Consider the following 21,958-nt stretch of genomic DNA (forward strand, 5'->3'; position numbering starts at 1 on the left):
TTCTTCACAAAGCATCTTGTGTTGCAGTAGTTTGCACCCTGTGATGTACAACATGACCGAGATACAGAGCTGAGGCGACACAGAGCAAACAAACTGCTGCCAGAGGGAATGGTGGCGGATATGGCATGGGGAAAGTGGCCCAGAGTGTTGAGGAAACAATTCTCCCATTTGAACCTCAGTGATGAACAGTGGATAAGATGCCTTTGCTTCACTCAAAAGGCCTTTATTGCAAGTTTCCAGTTTGCTGCAGCTTCAGGGTGCTGGATTTGAGCTGTAAATGGTCATGAACATTTATGTGTCTGGCTCCTTCCAGGGCATATGAGCAATGTCCCCCAGTTAGCCATTCACAGTGGTGGAAGAGAAGTTACTGGTGCTCTGTATGTCAGGGATTGGCTTTGCAGGGATTGTAGGATTTCCCATGGTGTAGATCGCAACTGACTGTATGCAGATAGCATTGGGGGTAGCCCCTGTCAGCTCAGAAATATGCTGCAACTGAAAGGGATTGCACTTTCTCAAAGCTTAGTTGGAAAGTGACCATGTGCAGCCTCCTGTGCAGGCCAGTTCCCAATATTCGGGCATTAGTCATCTACATTTGAGCTACCACAACAAACCAGGTGGGCAATGATGACTATCCTTTGATATGATTCATGACTCCAGCACATGTGTGGACAGCATGCGGAAATGCAAATCACTTTGCCACATGAAATTTGACCAAGTTGACTATTTGAGTGCCCGAGCATTGCTTTTGCTGCCTGGACTGTGCTGGGGGAGAGCTTCAGCGCTTAGCATCGTACCTGCCAAGACTTAGTGGACAGCTGCATGCTGCAAACCTCAGCAACATGAGGGCACAGCCCTTGGGTAAATGAAAACCAACTCAGGAGGAAAGGAGTAGCAACCAACACTACCCATATTTGTGCTGTCCATCTGTCAAGATCAGACGGTGATACCGGTGAATATAACTTCCTATTCGCCAGCTGCTGCACATCTTACCGTCCCCCTCTAACATTGATCATCACGGTGTCCTCTTGGCCACAATAGTAAAGAACTACCACAACATTTCAAACAAAAATCATAAATCAAATCATGCCAGATTTGAACTAATCACCATTGTGCATTCCCTGATGCCTGTCTTCCGTGGGTCTTTGCCAGTCGTAGTGCTTCTGACCAGGGCTACCCCAATGGCTACAACATGGCTGTCAGAAGATTGTTGACTTGTAGTGAGGGAAACTGCAGAAGGCCTTGGTGCATGACCTCCAGCAGCTCTGGGTCTAGAAGGCCCAGCTTTGAATCACAGTATCTTGGGATATGAGACACCACTAGACTGGCTGAGAGGCAATAGCGCGGGCATTGGTGAAATACCTCTTCTTGGAGGGTCATGCCTGCCATCTTGAAAGAGGATAATGGGCTCATGCTCCATTGTGAAACTGCCTGCCCTCAGAGGTGATGGTTTAGCAATCCCAGCATTGTGTTACAAGGCAGATTACTGGACTATTCTGACAGCTTGCAAATTCCTTTGCTCATTGGTATCCGCAGCAACAATGGCAGCAGTCTGAGCTGGTATGACTTCAGTGGCATGACTGCTACACACTTTCACCCAGACAGTGAATGGGCTGTACTTCTGCTGCAGTGGAAGCTGAGACCTAGACCATCAGACCCTGAATTAAGATGGGATCTGCAAGTGTCTTCTTTGAACTGGCCAACATTGGAGAGAGGATGGGCTCCAGATTCTGCACAAAGCCCTGTGCCAGAAAGGTGATGAATTCTTGCATTTTCTTGACATTGACAAGCTTTCTAGCAAACCTGCCAGTACGCCAAGCATTGCTGTGCTGATATCTGTCAGCCACTATCTTCTCTATCCCATCAGTCTGGTTCTTTGAGTCCTTTGAAGCAAAACCTTGTGCAGTCTTGAACTTGGGCAGACTGGCACCTTTTGCAACTTTGTTTCTTGCGCTGACTCCAGACCAGTCATGCCTCGTGTCTCAACATGTACCTCTAAGCTAATCACTGCGTATGCCAGTATTTGAACTGCTGGCTGCGAGGGTGAAAGTGTGTAGCAGTGCTTCTTCATCATCACCTCCTCCCGCTCATCCAGCACTGCCGGATATAGGTCTTCTTGAGCATCAGAAAGAAGAATGTCAAGCAGGTTGGGTTGTGGTGAGCGGAGGGGTTAGATTTTTAGATGTTTATCATTTGCAGCTTGTGGATAGAAGATATTCTGAGCTAAGGGATCAGTAGATGTGAGGAGGAGATCAGGTATGAACGTACGGTCATCTTTGAGTATTTCTCAAAGCCCACCACTGACTAGCATCTCAGTGACGGCAGCCTCTATCTCCATCCTGGGAATTCAGGCATGCAGTCTTGCCAGCCCCCATCGATTAGCTGCCTTCAGGTGTGCTCACCCTACCTGAAATGGCGGCTCGGTGGCACAGTGGTTAGCACTGCTGCCTCACAGCGCCAGGGACAAAGGTTCATTCCGACCTTGGATGACTGTCTGTGTGGAGTTTGCAGGTTCTCCCTGTGTCTGCATGGGTTTCCTCCTGGTACTCCCATTTCCTCCCACAGTCCAAAGATGTGCAGGTCAGGTTGATTGGCCATGCTAAATTGATCCGAGTGTCAGGCAGATTAGAAGGGTAAATGTGCAGGGTTACAGGAATAGGGCCTAGGTGGGATTGTGGTCGGTACAGACTCGATGGGCAAAATAACTTCCTTCTGTACGGGAGGGATTCTACGACATCTATTCTATGACAAAAGAGAGAGGGATTTGGCTGGAATTTTACCATCTCGCCTATTGTGGGAATTAGAGTGGGCGAGGGACAAGCCATGGAAAGATTCATTGACCTCCGGTGGGATTTTACGGTTTCATGATGAGCAAGGCCATAAAATTACATCCGTGACGTGTGTCAGTGAGGGTAGGACAATAGCTGATGTGGCTTTTTGGGATATTTAACAGTTGTTCAAGTCAACATGCTGTTTGACTCTGAATCACTCCAGTGGAAGTGATTTTGTTCTTATTAGCTCAAAAATCGGATAATTAAATAAGATTGATTTTTACTTAATTAATGATTAATTACTGCTCAATAAGCATGCAGTGTGTGATCAGAATCATTCAGCTTTCAGTAAAGATGATGTGAAACAATGTATTGTGTGCAACACAGTAGTTTACAGCAAAGAAAAAACTTCAAAACAGCACCAATACAGGATATATATTATGAAATATTGGATGCATTGTAAATACATTAAAGCAGGAAGCATTATAACATGTCATAATCAGTTGTGCTTTGTTCTAATAATTTGGACTCTCCTGAAATGGTTCTATTGCACCCAAACTTTGATAGTTTGATTAACTTTGAGTACAGCTGGTGAGATTAGCAAATGAATAGTTCAGATTAACCTGCATCTTTTAAATTGGCTAAAACCTCTGTAAAAATAATACAAAGGAATAAAGTTGTTTTCAAGTTCGCCTACTCAACAACAGCAATTGTTAAGTTTATGTCTGAAAGAACATTTTGTTAAAAACAAATTGCTTATTTTTCAAGGCAAGCCTTTACAAAATTGTACTTATTGTGTTTTGCATATTCAAACTAAATGATTTGTGGCAACAAGTTACTTTGCGAAGGGTTATTTATTTTCAGAAATTGCAGATGAATGGTATAGGATATTAAAATAATATAAGACAAGGTCATTCCCTTCAAATCCCCCACTTAGTAATGAATTTAGACAATTCAGCAGTGAATTAGCACTTCCCCGTAGGACTACTTCCTAGTCTCAAGTATTTGCATAACCTTTAAACACAAAACAAAAGATGCCTGGGAAATCCAATGGAGAAAGAGAAACAGGCAGCTAAAAACTCTTTACAGACCCTTGAATCTGAAGGAAAAGGGCTGTTAAACCACAGGAATGAACTTCAAATGGAATTCTGAAAATATTGTTTAGTGATTGAGCTAAAATAAAGCATGTACCTCAAAAAAACTGCATGCTACATTTAATAAATCCTGACAGATGTCTCATATATTGACCTAGGAAGTAATGACTTTGCATAGAAGTAGATACTGGCTGTGCCATGCCAAGAGAAAACTAAATTATTTTTCAATGCTGTAAATGGAACATGCTGTTGATGGAATTGTACTTTGGTTGTTTAACAGCTGTAATAAACTAGCTACAGCTTGCAGCTTATCATAACCACTTCTTTTCTTCATGTGCCACATCACTGCACACCATGGAACCACAACATTTAAGTAGGTTTCAGTCAGTGTTCATGTTAGCTAATTATTAAACTAAAAAGAGTGCAGAAAAGATTTATTAGGATGCTACCAGGACTTGATGGTTTGAGTTATAAGGGGAGGCTGGATAGACTGGGACATTTTCCCCGGAGCAGGGAAGACTTAGCAGTGATCTTATTGAGGTCTATAAAATAATGAGAGGCATCAATCAGCTAGATAGTCAACACCTTTTCTCAAAGGTAGGGGAATCCAAAACTACAGGGCATGGTTTAAGATGAGAGGGGAGAAATACAAAAGGGCCTGGAGGGGCAATTTTTTCACACAGAGGGTGGTGTGTGTCTGGAACAAGCTGCTAGAGGCAGTAGTGGAGACAGGTACAATTTTGTCTTTTAAAAAGCATTTAGAGATGAGTATAAAAGGATATGGGCCAAACGCGAGCAATTGGGACTAGTTTAGTGGTTTAAAAAAAAGGGCGGCATGAACAAGTTGGGCAGAAATGCCTGTTTCCATGCTGTAAACCTCTCTGACTCTATAATTAATGTCCATTTCAAACAGCTTATACCAAATAGCTTCAATGTTTGGATTTGGGATTCACCCACCAAAGGTACAAAAGCACGAACAGCAATAAGTTCTTAACCTCTGGACTCATAAAAAGCAAACTGGGTGGACCAGTGAATAATGTACTTGACAAAACACTCAAAAAGGAATTGAGGTAGTTTTTTAATGCATAGAGTCATAGTCATACAGTGCAGAAAAGGCCCTTTGGCCCATCACATCTGCACAAACAATAATTACCACTAAAGTCACACTAATCCCATTTTCCTGCACTTGTCCCATATCCTTGAATGTTATGATATTTCAAGTGCTCATCTAAATACTTTTTAAAGGCAATAAGGTTTCCAGCCTCCACTACCTTCCCAGGCAGTGCATTCCAGATTCCCACCACCCTCTGAGTGAAAAATGTTTTTTCTCAAATCCGATGCCCCTTACTCAAATTTATCATAATATTGAATACATTGTCAGAAAGAGTGGTGGAAGCAGATTCAAGGGTAAGACAGAATTGGAAAGGAAAAAATGTGCACTGCTACATGCAAATGCAGGGGACCATGACTAATTCGATAGCTTTATCTGAGAGCTGGCACAGGCACAAAGGGCTGACTGATCTTCAGTGCTTTAATATTTTGTGAAATGTATGGACAAATACCACTGATTTGCCCAGGCTTTCAGGGTTAGATGACTAGGGCATGAATGTTGCATGTTTTGCAGTTGAGACAATTCCCTGATTTACAGGATGTTTGAAACAATGAAGCTAATACAGCTCTTAGAAATGTTGTTCCTTTTTCTTCCAGAGATGACTGGAAACAATACAAGCTCAGACGACTTTACTTCATTTGGGTGTGCAAAGAAATTCAGTCCTTTCTCTGGTTTGCAGATCTGCTCTGTGGTTTACATGACAAGGTAAGACCAGATGGTGAAGTCAAGCAACAGATATCCTAATTTGTGCATTGCAGGGTAAATGCTTGTTCAGTTTTGCTGAGGAATAGCAGCTGGATTTGTTTTCAGAGATTTCGGCCGGAACCCTATCACCTCGTCGGCCCTAATTCTGGGGTGGGTGAGGTTCCCAAAACGGAAATCTCCGCTGGCCTCGGGCAGGATTTTACGATCCTGCCCAAGCGAAGCTGTAAAATCCCACCCTTCATATCAAGCTGTTTGAAGATTAACCAGAGGATGTGTCTGGGAATGGTATTGTTCCAACGAGAGTATTATCTGATACACTCTGATTCCATGTGCATAGATCCCTGAAAGTTGCACCCAGGTTGATAGGGTTGTTAAGAAGGCCTATGGTGTGTTAGCTTTTATTAGTAGAGGGATTGAGTTTCGGAGCCATGATGTCATGTTGCAGCTGTACAAAACTCTGGTGCGGCTGCACTTAGAGTATAGTGTACAGTTCTGGTCGCTGCATTATAGAAAGGATGTGGAAGCATTGGAAAGGGTGCAGGGGAGGTTTACCAGTATGTTGCCTGGTATGTGAGAAGGTCTTATGAGGAACGGCTGAGGGACTTGAGGCTGTTTTCGTTAGAGAGAACGTTAAGAGGTGACTTAATAGAGGCATACAAGATGATCAGAGGATTAGATAGGGTGGACAGTGAGATCCTTTTTCCTGGATGGAGATGACGAGCATGAGGGGACATAGCTTTAAATTGAGGGGTGATAGATATAAGGACAGATGTCACAGTTAGGTTCTTTACTCAGAGCGTAGTAAGAGTGTGGAATCCCCTACCTGCAACAGTAGTGGATTCGCCAACTTTAAGGGCATTTAAATGGTCATTGGATAAACATATGGATGATATTGAATAGTATAGGTTGGATGGGCTTTAGATTGGTTTCACAGGTCGGTGCAACGTTGAGGGCCGAAAGGCCTGTACTGCACTGTACTGTTCTATGTTTCTATCATATTTGATCAAATTTTTAACATTTAAACGTTACAGCAACAAGCTCAATATCTGAGGAAACTTCTTCAGAATTCCTTGGTGTGCTGTCAAACACTGTTGAAAATCCCAAACAAAAATAAAAAACTAAACCCGTTTGAAGGACAATTCTGAACTATCTGCTCAAGCTATATTTTAAATGGTTTGCTTTTGTATTAAATTAACCAATAATTGTAGGGGTGAGTAGAGTTCTGTTAACTACCTGTTTGAAGGTACCATTTTATATCTTAAAGCACTTGCCAGACTGTAGGCATACTGCCATGAGTGCACTGAGGATTCCAGGGCTGCTTCTGCCTCTTGGAGGTTGCAGTTGGCAGTGGAATGTTGGCGAGATGCCTCAAGAGGCTGTAGCATCTCAACTTTACTCACAGAACGCCATGTCACAGTGATTACCCCATCACAGGAAGGCCATATTCTCCAGTGGCTGCCTCACATTTCAAGGATGAGGACATTGTAACCCAGCAGTGCAACTACTCAGTCAAAGCTGGATGTACTTCATTGAGATGGTGAGGATCACCACAAAGGTGTTGAGATGGATCCAGCGTGAAGGGCACTGGTGAAAGAAGCTTGGATGAGCTGTTCATCATCATCCTCCTGGAACCTGGTCGCTATAAGCATCTCGTGTGCAGTCCTGCCTTGTTTGTCTGATGCTATGGCCTCTTCTTCTGCAGCCTCCACTTCCTTGGCCTCAATGAGTTTTGCCTTCTTAAAATCCCCATTATTAGAGGAGGCATGTAGCTTCTCCATCTGCCAAGTCATTCTGCCCCTTCAGAGCACCAGGATGTGTAGAGTGCAGCAAACAGTGGTGATACAGGAGACTCCCTGGGGAGAGTCCTGGAGACTGCTAAACATGCCCAGATCACAAAAACACATCTTTAAGATGCCAGCGGTCTGCTCAATCACTGAGTGTATTACAGAATCAGCAGCATTGCACCTCTCCTCTGGAACGCTTTGTGGGCATCCTTTTACAGTGATTTTACCAACCCATCCTGCTCATCGATGGGCCGGGCGAGCTGGTAAACTTGCATGAGAGCCGAGAAATCACTCGATATCTTGCTTCTTGTGATCTTACGAGCCCCATATTCAGCTTTCAGATTCTCGCCCATTTCTGGTAAGAGGCTAAATAATTTAATCATATGGGCTCACTTGCCTTTGTGGCCTTGCCAGGGGAGGTTCTCTCCAGCGAGGAAAGCACCAGATCCCCACGAACAGGGAGCAGTCATGTTGGCTTCACCATTGAGGCCTCCCCGGGGAGGTTGAGGGCAAGGATGAGGTGTCTATTGGGTAGTGCCAAGGGATGGGGCCTATGGGGGTGGGACCTGAAGGGATGGGGACTGAAGAGTCAGGGTCAGGCTGGAGCAGCCCAATCAGAGAGGGAGTGGGTGCCCAGTGCCACTCTGCAGTTGCAATTGGTGGAGGAGGAAAGAGCAGTGGCCCTGCTGCTACTCTGCAGGAGATCAGTTGTGTGTGTGTGTGGAGGTGGGGGGGGGTGCTAACAGATTTCTCTCTCTGAGCTGTCAGGCATCTGATGTTGTAATTGCACATGTGTAGCCACAGAGGTCTGCACAAACACAATAGCTCCCTCTGCTGCTTGAGCAAGCTAGTTGACAATTTACGCCCTCTAATGGCTGGAAACAATCTAGACCATTTTTTGATTGTAAAAGTCCATGATATGGGAGCAAAGACTTGCCCGAAAATCGGATCTGAAACTCTCCTGTGTTCATGCTAGCTGGACACAGAAACACATAAAGTCTCGTAAAGTCTCCTCTTTTGTCACCAAAGAGCCACCCTGGATGAGCTGAGGACCTGCGAAAGTCTGTGGTACCTATGAATGATTTGATACAAGAGTCACAGGGGCCCCCAGGGTAGCTCACACAGACCTGCATTATCTACTTGTGGTGGTTATAAACCAACTACACTTGGAGAAAGGGGAATTCTTTCCTGTTGATGAATCAAAATGGCTACTGTCAGGGAGCTCTTAAAGGCAAATAATATAGCCCATGGCACTCTACACCCCTGGGAATCTGGAGCTGCTCCAATCCCACTGCTGGCTTCATCCAAGGAGAATTAGAGAGTAATTGTATGCCCTGGTAAATAGGGCCTCTGTAATAGGGCATCTCTTGGATGCATTTCTGAGCAAATCTTTGAGAAATCCTGCAAAGGTGGAGGTCTGGAATGGACCTCTCACAAAGAGGTTTAGAGCCGCAGTCAGTTTGAGAGCCACTGGCAATGGAAGGCTTCCCAATCTCTACAGCATCAACTTTCCCAGGAAATGTTGCAGTTGTGAGCCAGAACATCCCTTAACATTCCAGGCCCACTATGACTCTGTCCCTCTGGCATCAGCTTCAGGGTTCCAAGGGATGCCCTGCTGGTGCATGGTGAGGCTCTTCCCTTTGCTTGGCCTGGTGGTGACTAGCCCTTTTTCTCCTCCTCCTCAGTTGCCTGATTGCTTGGATAACCATTGGCTGCGCCATCCATTATGCACTCCTGCTCATCTTTGTAGACACATTGACCAGATATATGAAAGAACGGAAGCCTGCCATGTTCATGTACCGGTTGCAGACTAAGGAGTCATTGTGAAGACCATGGATTGCTTTCATCACACCCATTCCATCTCCTCAGTGTACCTTGGAGTCCTAGTCGTGCCTTAATGACCTCCTTCAGAGCACCCATTCACCAGCACCCATCACAGACATGACCACCACTGGCAAGGCAGGACTTTCAGATGGACCTTGGATCTGACTGAGTTCTGCCAGATGACAGAAGCCTCACTCAGGACACTGTCAGACTGAATCATTTGGATTACACAGCAGCCCAGTTTGCTCCAGTGTAATTTCCACAATCTCCAACTGCTGACTACCCCCAGCTCCCTGTGGCCTCCAGTTACTCATCCTCCTCAGGATCTCCTCCATTGTCAATAACCTCTGCTTTAACTGCTGTGTAGTACCTGGCTGCATTCCAACTCAAGAACCAGCCTGGGCAGTCAAGCTAGCTGTCAGATAGGAAATCTTTCAAACAAATCTAAAATAAGACCTACGGTGAAATCCGATAAAGATAAAGTCAAAAGAATAACAAATCTGGAATTAAAAGGTAATTGAATGGTGACCATGAAACCATTATGGATTGCTGTTTAGGGCAGTGTGGTGGCACAGCAGTTAGCACTGGCGCCTCACAGCTCCAGGGACCTGGGTTTGATTCCTGGCCTCAGGTCACTGTATGGAGTTTGCACATTCTCCCCTGTCTGCGTGGGTTTCCTCTGGGCGCTCTGGTTTCCCCCAGAGATGTGCAGGTTAGGTTGATTGGCCATGCTAAATTTCCCTTAGTGTCCCAGGATGTGTAGGTTAGGCGGATTAGCGAGGTAAATATGTAGGGTGACAGGGATAGGGCCTGTGTGAGATTGTTGTCGATGCAGACTCGATGGGCTGAATGGCCTCCTGGTGCGCTGTTGGGATTCTATGATTCTATGAAAAGTTATGACAGACAGAAAGAAAGAGTATTTGATGCTGTTACCAGATACCTGAAAAGGGGGAAGTGTTCATTTTTCCATCAATGATAACCCGCAAGTTGATATTTACAGTTGTTCACCAAAGGACATTGTACACATACTTTCTGCAAGAAATTGTTTGTTGGCATTATTCATTTTCATGCACAAATATTAAGTGCATATTTCAATGTTCCTGTTATGGTAATGATCATTCTCCATTTTGGTCTCCATGGATTCCTATCATGATATCATTGGATAAACACTCTCTCTTTCTCTAGCACTACTTGCATTTTCAAATTTTGTCATTAAACCTGTCCAAACTGCTGGGAAATTTGTTGGACCTTTCAGTTGTGCTGTCTTAATTGATTTTGACTGGGCTGCTTTTCCATCACCAGCTCTGGCAGGAGAACCGACCAGACTACCTGAACATCCAGCTGTACCTGAGCCGAACAGATGGGATACAGGTAATTTAAAGTTGGTTGCATTTCAGGTGACTTTACACATTTCTGCTTATTTTGTTCCAAATCACTCTCAAAGTATCAATTCACAACTGTTCTCGTGCTGGAGGAAAATGAGTTAAAATCCCTTCTTGATTTGTGCATGTTTGCACTTTTTCTAAAACTGATAAAATCGCGATGAGGTGCAAGAATGTGGGACCCAAAGTTGAAAAGAATAAAAGGGAAGGCAGGGTAAATCAGGTAGTAACAATGAAGTTATGTCACAGTTGGCTTTAAGATTCGGAAGATTGTAACCTCCCTTCATTTTATTACAATTTATTCAAATTTGTGCTTTGTAAATAAGTTTTATAATCACTTGCAACTATATAATTTTTGTCACATCCACTACCTTTTAATTAGACTTTTTTTTATCATTGCTGGATGTAAAATCAATGAGAAATCCTAATCTCATGCTGGGAAGAAATTCAATTAGAATCATAGAATCCGTAAAGGCAGAAATAGTTCATCGAACCTGCGCAGACAACAGTCCCACCCAGGCCCTATTCCCTAACCCCCTGTATTTGCCCTACTAATCTCCCTGACTAAGGGACAAGTTAGCATGGCCAATCAACCTAATCTGCACATTTTTGGAGTGTGGAAGGAAACCAGAGCACCTGGAGGAGACCCACGCAGACACAGAATATACAAACTCCACATAGTTACCGGAGGTTGGATGTGAACCCAGGTCTCTGGCGCTGTGAAGCAGCAGTGTTAACCATTGTGTTATCATGCCATTAGACAGGAATTAATGTTATTTGGATTTATCTTCAATCTGATGACGGTGAGAAAAGTTAAAACAGTGGTCAAAGAGACAACAAACTCTTGTTGGGAAAGATCCAATACTGTTAAGTTTCAAGTTAGGAGTGAAGAAAGCTCCCTAACACCTTTCTGTCTGTATTCAAAATGTGTGCAATTCAGAGACTTCCACCGAAAATCTCTGACCCTGTTCGCGGCTGGGATTCTCCGGTCCCATTGCAGTGACTGGAGTTTTAGCTGGAATGCCAAATTCGGTGTCCTCACTTGCAGACAGGTGAGCACAGACAAGATCGGAGAATCCCACTCTTAAACTAGTTGAGGCAAAGTAAAAGAACAGTATATCTGGTGAATGCTAGATACAATTCAAAATGTAGATTTTTATTCAGCTTTTTTCAGAGAAATATAAATATTAATGTAATGGTGTACAACTACGGTATGGGCAGCATGGTGGCACAGTGATTAGCACTGCTGCCTCACAATGCCAGGGACTCCCTGAGGGGGCTTTGGCATGCTGATGGCTCCTGCAAAGGTGCAATCACCCCCTCTGTTGCAGCAACCTGAGACCCTGCTGTCATTAGCAGAGGGATTAGGAGCTACTGTCCACATCCAGCAAACCCAGAGAGGAACCCTTTGGTCCTTCAAGTCTGCTCCTCCACCCTCACAGGGCACACTTGTATCTCCCTGCTAACCGAAGAAAAATGAGGACCTGATGCAGACTTAAGTGCTTTGGCACTGACAGAGCTCATGAACAACACAATTGTCTGTCTGCACCTCCAGCATCCATAGACTGGTCTGCTGGATATGGCTTTCCTGGGGATTCTCAAACATCTCAGTGGAGGGAAGTGGCAGCACTCATGCTCTGGATAAACTCTTCCACTGTCCAAACTAGGGTGCGCATTCCCTCTTAAATGTTCAACATATTTCACACACCTTACCCTGTACATCCAGCTTCTGCCATTTCACTGGCATCTCCAGAAGCACTTTATCAGCCTGGTGCTTAGCATGGGTCTGGTCTCTCTTGTTATTCTGGCTGTCAATGGCCTCAGCTGTAACAACCTGTGACAGCTAGTCAGCCACATATATGCTACTCTCTCCAGGTTGTGGCCCTGATTCTAATTGTCTCAGGATACCTACCAACGTGAGTGCATCTGCACTGTGGAGCTGAGTGATGATGCAGCCTCTGAAGACCCCCCTCCTTCCCTGAGGTGGACTATTGTCCACTAGACTGGTTGCAGCTTTCTGTTCTTGAGGAAGAGTCATAGATCCTTACAGTGCAAAAGGATCCCATTCAACTCATCAAGTTGGCCCCGACAGTCCGACAGAACATCTTTCCTGGGCCCACACCCCACCTTACCCCTTTAGCCCTATGTATTTACCCCACTAATCTCCCTAACCTGCACATCTTTGGACACTAAAGGGCATTTAACGTGGCCAATCCATCTAAACTGCTCATAAGAACATAAGAACTAGGAGCAGGAGTAGGCCATTTGGCCTCTCGAGCCTGCTCTGCCATTCAATAAGATCATGGCTGATCTTTTTGTGGATTCAGCTCCACTTATCCACCCGCTCACCATAGCCCTTAATTCCTTTACTGTTCAAAAATTTATCTATCCTTGCCGTAAAAACATTCAATGAGGTAGCCTCAACTGCTTCACTGGGCAGGGAATTCCACAGATTCACAACCCTTTGTGTGAAGAAGTTCCTCCTCAACTCAGTCCTAAATCTGCTTCTTATTTTGAGGCTATGCTCTCTAATTCTAGTTTCACTTGCCAGTGGAAACAACTTCCCTGTTTCTATCCTATCTATTCCGTTCATAATCTTATATGTTTTTATAAGATCTCCCCTCAGCCTTCTGAATTCCCATGAGAGAAGCCCCAGTCTACTCAATCTTTCATCATAAGCCAACCCTCTTAACTCTGGAATCAACCTAATGAATCTCTTCTGCACCCCCTCCAGTGTCAGTATATCTTTTCTCATGTAAGGAGACCAAAACTGTAGACAGTACTCCAGGTGTGGCCTCACCAGCACCTTATACATAATCTCACTGTTTTTAGACTCCATCCCTCTAGCAAGGAAGTACAAAATTCTTTGGACTGTGCAAGGAAACTGGAGCACATGGAGGAAACCCCTGCAGACATGAGGAGAACATGCAGACTCCACACTGATAGTTACCCAAGGCCAGAATTAAACCTGAGTCTCTGGCGCAGTGCAGTATCATTGCTAACCACTGAAAGACCTGCATGAAAGAACAAAAAGATTAAAAGATTTCTTTTCGTTCCAACCATGAACCTCCAAAATAGGCTGGTGTTTGATGCATGCACAATGGAGGCAACAGGAGCAGCATCCCTTGTATGCCCAAGGTTTTCTCATGCCCAGTTATAAAGCTACTTATGCTGTTGTAGTCAGACTCCTGTCCCACTATCTGTGATTGAGAGACAACCATCCTACCTTTCCAATTCCAGAGTCTCCTGTTGCATGGGTGGGGGGGATGGTGAGAAGTTAGATCCCGCCACTCATCTGGACCCATTCTTTAGCATGGGGATCTCTCTTCTTCTTGGCTCCTGTAGGGACCATGTCAGTTGTTCAACATGGGAATGTAAGAAGAGGAGTAAGCCTTTCAGCTCCTGAAGCCCAGCAATTCGATAATAGCTGATCAATAACTCAACTCCATTAACATGCATTTCTTCCATATTCTGCAACACACTTAACCAATAAAAATCCAGGGCTAAAAGCAAAATACTGTGGATGCTGGAATCTGAAACAAAAATAGAAAATCTCAGCAGATCTGACAGCATCTGTGAAGAGAGAATAGAGCCAACTTTTCGAGTCTGGATGACCCTTTGTCAGAGCTAAGGACAAAGAAAATCAGAAGAGATGTATACTGTTGTGGAGGGGGAAATGGGGGGGGTTGCTGTTTGGACAAAGGGAATGTAAATGAAGATAAAAAAGGCTGAGAAAATCTAGAGCTCTTAGTGTTGACAATGTTAATTCACCCAACATACACTGCCTTCTGGAGAAACAAGGTCCAGATTTCTAGTGCACTGTGTCAGGGAGGAAAACAGCTTACAATTGGCTTGGGTTTAATCTTTTTAAATAATATCTCCTCATGGGGTGTGGTATTTGTTATGGGGTGCGTGCATATTTTATTCCAGTGTATTGCCAATTATGGAGAACAAGTCCTGAAGTGAAATGATCCCTCTTTAGTGATTCAATCATGCGTAATGATTAAGATTCCAAACAACTTGGCAGTGAAACTGAACATGATCGTGTTCTGTGGAAAAGCAGGATAAGGACCATTGGAATGTCATTGGTGGTTGCATGTCTTTGAAAATTTGATCTCTCTTTTTCAAAGCAGTTGTTTTTATTGACATTGCCTATTTGTATTTCTTTTTTACTTCCTGTAGAATTTAAATGGAGAAAAATATCAAGCACTGAACTCGAGGCTAATTATTGGAAAACCTCGTTTGAAACTTCTGTTTGGAGAAATAGCCAAGTGCAATAGACAGTGAGTAAATGTTAAAGATTTTGGATACTGCAAGAAGCTGAAAGCGGAAGATTGAGTTGCGGTGGTGTGTCAATTGTGTGCCCGAGAATACTATTGCAGACTACAAGATACTGGTTGTTAGGTGCTGGCTTGAACACTGAGGATACACTGAGTCACTGGAACACCAAGCTACATTCAGCTTTTGATGTATGATATGTCTTTTGTGATTCCTGTAAATAATTAATGAACTGGTTTGTATAGTCGGCAGCAAAGTGAGAGTACACACTTTTGACCATGAAGAAAGCCGTTCACAATGATTTAGTGATCTCCTGGTGGGAATTTTCCCTTTCCCAGTGCTAGTGTAAATCTGATGCCAAGTTAGGGAGATATCATGGTGTGCAGAAGCAGTGATGACAGGAGTCAACTGATCAAATGGAAATAGTCTCATACACAACAAATTAGGAAGTTAGATGCACTTGAAATCTGTCACTTTTCGCTTCAATTTTCAGATTTCTAAATAAATGGATGATTGCACACTGAAGTAGAAACAGACTGGGTGAGATTTTATCACCTCATTCATCCCAAAACTGTGAAATCCTGCCCCAAGGTCAACGGACTGTTCCCTGGTCCGCCCCTTGCCCACTCTGATTTCCATGGTGCTTGGGATGGTAAAATTCTGGCCAAGATGTTTCTAGAAACTTCTGGATTTTATTATAATTTGAGGGGCAATTGTATATTCTACAAATGTAAACAAACTACTCAGAACCAGCAAGGGTATTAAATCGCTGTTATGAAGTTAGTGCATCATGAAAATCCAGTTACATCTCATTTAACAAGGTTGCACTTTTTTAAAGGTTGTTACTGTCCAAGTGAATAAACAAATACATGAATTAGTTGCAGGAGTAGGCCACTCAACCTCTTAAGCCTGCCCCGCCATTCAATAAGGTCATGGCTGATCTGCTTGTAACTTCAACCCAGCATTCCTGCCTATCCCTGTTAACCTTTTACCCCCTGTTCTCATCAATTCATGTTTGCAGAGTGGAAAACTCTACAGTAAACCCTAGGAGGAGCATGGATTCACTGACAGCAACTTCTGGATTTCCATCAGGGGAGACGGGATGAAATTTCATAGACAGGATTCACTCCAGAATCCCACCCACCATCACCCTGTAGCAATTTCACACTGGGATGGGCAGAACCTCAGACGGAAAGCCTACCCATACACCGATTAAGGCCCTTAAGTGGCTATTTAGGTTTCAGACTGGCGAGTGGATGATAATTCAGGGAGGAAACCCTAAATTGAATGAAGTTTGATTTTGGACTGGGTGTGGGAATGGGGCAAGCACTTCCACCATAAAACCCAATTAAGGTGCCCTCATCTTAAAGCCTGGAGACTTCTGGACCACACCCCCTCCCCAGCCCAAGATGGCAGAGGCCATACCCTAACCATCCCAAAAATTCAGGCCCATGTTATCGCATACATGGCCAAAATCCCAAAATTACCTTCAGTTTTCTGGACATGAAGCCAATTTTGCTATTAAAACAGTGCTGCTAAGATTGGGGAAGGCGCAAAACCAGGAGCAAACCTGATTTTCCACCACCTGCCCGATCTTACCATCTTGCCTCGGCAAAATATCGGGTGGAATGAGGCCATCTTTTTTTCTCTTTCTGAACCATTTTTGAATTGCTTTGTTAAATATCAGTAGTCTGTACATTTACCATGCAATGGTGTTTGCTGTCTTCAGCAATGACTTCCTCTGTCTCCAAACACTGATTGTCAATGAACCAGAAATCACAAAGAAGCATTTATGAGATACGTATCCACAGAATTCTGGTTAGTTGATGGGTCTACTAGATTACCAGCAGACTGCCACTGATAATGGTGCAACTAGTTCTGAGGGACTTTGAGAGGTGTTCAACCTTCACAATTTATGGCAAAAGAAGAAAAAAATGTTCATCCTTAAATTATGCCATGAAACATTAGATTTAGCGTGCTTGTCTGAAATGATTCTCTGGTATTTTAGCAGAGCATTAACCTATGTGAAGTACTGTAAGTGAATTAAACTAGGAGAATGCAACTACAGATAAATGCATGGAAGAACTGTTTGCACCGGTCTCCATATTTTTATGACTATGTTAATATATGGGTAGTTTTTAACCTTTACTGCTGGGTGGAAAATTGGCAATAGCAGAGCTATCCCCATCCCCCACTCAAATTCTATTATTTGCAATCAGCAGTGAACACTGGAAAAGAGTCCTCCTCTTTCATGATCATCAGACCTTTCAGATAAAATGTTCATCCTGAAATGAAGGTCCAGAGATTTGCTTGCATCTTTGCTGGAAGATGGTTACCAGACTTAAGCAAATAAGAGGGTGCTGTAAAACATCCCAGATCCACTCATTTTCACCTATTGACAAAATTTTCCAGTAAAAGCAGTGCGTCAGACTGAGAAATCATTCCAAATGACACGTCTGTTTCTTCTCCATTTCTGACAGAAAATGTGTTGGCGTTTTTTGCTGTGGGCCTAAGGAACTCTCTAAGGAACTTCACAAGCTCAGCAACAAGACCAGTTCACATGGAACGCAATTTGAGTACAACAAAGAATCCTTCTCCTGAAAATTACTGAGAAAAAGATACAAGCACAGAAACTTGAAGTGCAATTATTTTGCTGATATGATAGTCAGCAGGATCAGCCTTAGACAATCTCCAGTCACCAAAGAGAGAACCATATTGAATTAATACTAATTCGGTAGTTGGTGTGGCACAGGTACAAATTTATATATTGGCTTGTCAATGTCAGTTCACCTATTGGTATTTCTTTTCATTATCGGTCGGTTATAGCTGGGCATTTTGTTTCTATTATAACAATTTTATGGAAGGTTGGGATTGTTATTGCAATTTTAGTGTATTTCTTATAATTTACAAGTAGGTGCAGAACTCAACTCTGACATATGGTGATGGGGAATAATTGGATGCTCTGCTATGAAAAGCCAGTGATTTGAAAACAGTCCAAGGCTTCTGTGCATCCCTTTCTTCCCCATACCACCTTAATTAGTATAGTTTGCGAAGAAGCAATACCCTTATCTCATTTATATTCCCAAGTACTGGATATTAAAGCTTATTTATTGTATAAATAGGATAGCTGACAAGTACGGTGTTTTTATTTGCTCAACTTCTATGACCTGACCATTATCATACACAAGTCAACTTGGTTCATTGCAGTTGTTCTAGGTAGCTTCCAATAGTATTGAACCTTTCTACACAAATCATACTTCTTCCAAAACATTTACAGAAAAGTCTTTTGATTAGATCTCACTCAGAGGATGGTGGATGTTAAATAGGAGATTTTTTTTAAAGATAAAGATTTAAAAGACTGAGCCAATGATAACTGTTGAATCATTTCTGCTCCATTAATTTTTCACCTCACATAATATCTCCACCGTAGTAGAAAGATGTTGATCTCAACATTTGAAAAGTGCTGAAATTATGATGTGGCGGTGCTGCAATATCATGCACTAACACCTTGTGCCGGTCAGTGTTAAATTGCAGGTTGTGTCTAAGGCTTTCTATCTCAGCCAGCTGTCAGACATGGTGAAACAAAAGATTTAAACTCCGAAGGGAAAGTCATCCTGACCTAGTCTCGCACACATCCTATCAGCAGATTGAATGACAGCTTTGGCAGTGATCTGGAAGTGGGGTTTTCAGTAGTCTCTTGACAGAGGCGTGCCAAGAGGACCCTAAGAAAAATTATTGAGAAGCAAAGTCAATACAAATTTAGAAGAGGAAGAATCAATATATCTAATAATTATAGAAAAACATTGTCAGCGAATCTCCAACTGTTCAATGCTTGAGAGAAACAGCTCTTAGACTTAGAATCCCTACAGTGCATTAGGAGACCTTTTGGCCCATTGAATCTGCACTGATTGTCTCGCAGAGCATCTTATCCAGGTTCTATTCTTGTAACCCCACATATTTACCCCACTAATTCCCTTAACCAACACATCTTGGGACACTAAGGGACAATTTAGTACGGCCAATCCACCTAACCTGCACATCTTTGAACTGTGGGAAGAAACCAGAGCACTTGGAGGAAACACATGCAGACACAAGGAGAAGGTGCAAACTCACACAGACAAACCATCTAAGAGTGGAATTGTACCTGGGTCCCTGGTGCTGTGAGGCCAGTGTGCTAACCACTGTGCCGCCCAACCTTTGTAGAACAGAAGGGAGCCAGGTCACACATTGAGCTTTCAGCATTGTACAGCCAAAACTGATTAGCTGATGGGTTATTTCTGAGTTTCTACCTTTATGATTTTTCAACTTGCTTATGTTCACAGGGAAAAAGTATTTTGCGTACATACTGAGTTAAAGGGTATATGTGGCTTATAACAAGATCATTTGACCATTAGGAAAAAACACTTCACAACTTACGTGCTTTCTACTTTCTAACTTGAAAGGCTGATATCAGGAACACCCTGAATGACATCTCCCTAGTTCTTTATAATAACATTTATCATGGGCCACTGATGTGGAAACTTTCTTTTTTGAACAGGTACAGAAGGTACAAGTTGATTATCTTTCCCAGAATAACACAAAGCAGAATTAATGCCACTCCTCTGTGATGGAAACCATGCAGTGTTATAATTTATTTTCTTTGCACAAATGCCAGTCTGTGGGCCAGAACTCAGCAGGGGATTTTTTTTTAGCGGTTTGTTTGCAATTTCTCACAACCGTCAAGTGTAAAATAAGAGACAGTCCAATACCAAAAGAATAAAAGTAAATGGTTATTTCATGTGTTTTAGGGATTTTCACACCAGATTTTACCACATTAAATATTAGCCAAATCAAATGCTTTGTTGTCAGGATTTCCTATTGATCCAATGGTCATAAGCATAACTGCCATCATTTATGTTTACATTGCAAGTCATTTAAAATTATTCACAAATCTCTGACTGAGGGTTTGTGGTGGACAATGTTTAGGGATTGCTATGTAAAATTTTAAATTTTAACAAAAACTTTAACAATAAACAGAATCCACCTGATTGATTTACTTTGGGAAGAATGACAAAATATATTAAAGAAAATGTGTCTTATCGTTGCTGTATTGGACTTGATAGAAAGTCTCACTCCTTGCTGGTGTAATAGAAGTTCTTGTATATCATTATATAAATTCACAATGGAGAGGAGAAGACCAAAGTCTTCCTGCATTTTCAAGATCTTTATCTGATGTAGCAATTTTAATGGCAAAAATGTCCGCTTCTGCACCAGAACTTGCTTTTAAATTTGAACAGTTCCAAGCCAATTTTGTGTACTATTTGTATTTTTGTTCACTTGTTATTATTTCTGATCTGCATGTCATTGAGTAAAATGAATAGGCTTGTTAATTATTGTAATAAACCACAATCCTTCAAGTTTTTAATGACAACTAGACAAAACCAAAGTATGGTGGAAATCTTTCAAAAATAATGGAAGCTTGTTTCATTGCAGATGCATTTATCTCTGCTTCATACCTGAGTATTAGTCTGTTACAGTGTTACCACATGAAGTAAATAATAATGCAGTAGATATTGGAACTCTTGTTACTTCAGGGCAGGGGAAGTTTGGCCAATTTGCATCTGTGGATGCTATACCTTTTCAAGAGTCTTAAAAATTGAAGCACGAACTTGGCAACTATCAGAACATAAGAACATAAGGAGTAGGAGTAGGAGCAGGAGTAGGCCATCTAGCCCTTCGAGCCTGCCCCGCCATTCAGTAAGATCATGGCTGATCTGAAGTGGATCAGTTCCACTTTCCCGCTTTCTCCCCATAACCCTTAATTCCCTTGCCTACCAAAAACCTATCTACCCATGACTTAACTATATTTAGCGAGGTAGCTTCCACCACTTCAACGGGCAGAGACTTCCAGAGATTCACCACCCTTTGAGTGAAGAAGTTCCTCCTCAACTCCATTCTAAACTGCCCCCCCCGCCCCTTATCTTGAGGCTGTGCCCTCTAGTCCTGCTGTCCTTTCTGAGCAGGAAGAATCTCTATTCTCGGGAATATTAGAATGGACAATACGTTCTACACAGGGAGGAAGTATAAAGAAGTAAACAGGGTTTTTAAAATTTGCAAGAGACAAATACATCATCAAGTTCCCTGTCTGAAACACTTGTGATTATTTTCTGCATTGTCAGATTCAGACATTCCAGATATTAATGCATTCTTTCAGCTTTAAGTGGTTGCTCTTTCCCAGTTTGCTGTTGAAGGGCAACATAGCCTCCTGCCTTTTCTGCCTCCACTTCTATCAGTGTTCACAGCTGGCTGCTTATTTTAGAAAGGCCATTTCTAAAAGCTGAACAGGAGCCTCACTTGATGCAGCTGCTCTCACCATAGATTGAAACATACTGCAAGGCTGGTGTACAACCTGAATTCAAAACCATTTTGAAAATTTGTCTTTGGTTGACGTTGCGATTACCTGTTGAATTACATTGATCCTAGCTTCCTTATGCTCACTATGGGTCACTGTGTCTGCAGAGTCTGCTCTTCCTGTGTCTGCGTGGGATTCCTCTGGGTGATCTGGTTTCCTCACACAGTCCACAAGATGTGCGGGTTAGGAGCATTGGCCATGGTAAATTGCCCCTTAATGTTCCTGAGCAGGCCCCAGGGTATGGCAAATAGGGGATTTTCACAGTAACTTCATTGCAGTGTTAATGTAAGCCAATACTTATGATACTAATAAATAAACTTTAAAAAAAACATGCTTAATAATTTCTCAGGGACAACTTTGTTATAGGATTGATTATAGCTCTCTTATTTACATTATTGTTTTATCTGATGACTGAAAATGCCTCAACTCACTCTATCAATTCGAATTATGTTCATACATAAAAGTTTGATATTCTGTACGTAATAAAGTGCATAACTTTCTGAATTTGTTTACTTTTGTTAAATATATTTTCCTCATGTTCTTTAACTTGACGCTGAACAAAATAACAAAATTGCTTTTAAGTTCAATGTAGATTTTTCATATTGGGTAGGGTTTTACAGC

General features: G+C 42.6%; 1 protein-coding gene across 1 annotated transcript in view; it reads left to right on the top strand.

Annotated features, from left to right (window-relative positions):
• nox4 (NADPH oxidase 4) overlaps window positions 1-20,794 on the top strand; it is a 147,220-nt gene extending 126,426 nt beyond the window's left edge. The window contains exons 15-18 of the mRNA XM_080197018.1: window positions 5,570-5,678; window positions 10,589-10,657; window positions 14,851-14,951; window positions 17,427-20,794. Coding sequence (XP_080053144.1) covers window positions 5,570-5,678; window positions 10,589-10,657; window positions 14,851-14,951; window positions 17,427-17,547 — 400 coding nt within the window. The 3' untranslated portion in view covers window positions 17,548-20,794. The remainder of the gene's footprint in view (window positions 1-5,569; window positions 5,679-10,588; window positions 10,658-14,850; window positions 14,952-17,426) is intronic.
• The last annotated feature ends 1,164 nt before the right edge of the window (window positions 20,795-21,958 follow it).

This window comes from Carcharhinus amblyrhynchos, chromosome 10 (genome assembly GCF_965287045.1).
Source record: "Carcharhinus amblyrhynchos chromosome 10, sCarAmb.v2.hapA, whole genome shotgun sequence".
NCBI classification, from domain to species: domain Eukaryota; kingdom Metazoa; phylum Chordata; class Chondrichthyes; order Carcharhiniformes; family Carcharhinidae; genus Carcharhinus; species Carcharhinus amblyrhynchos.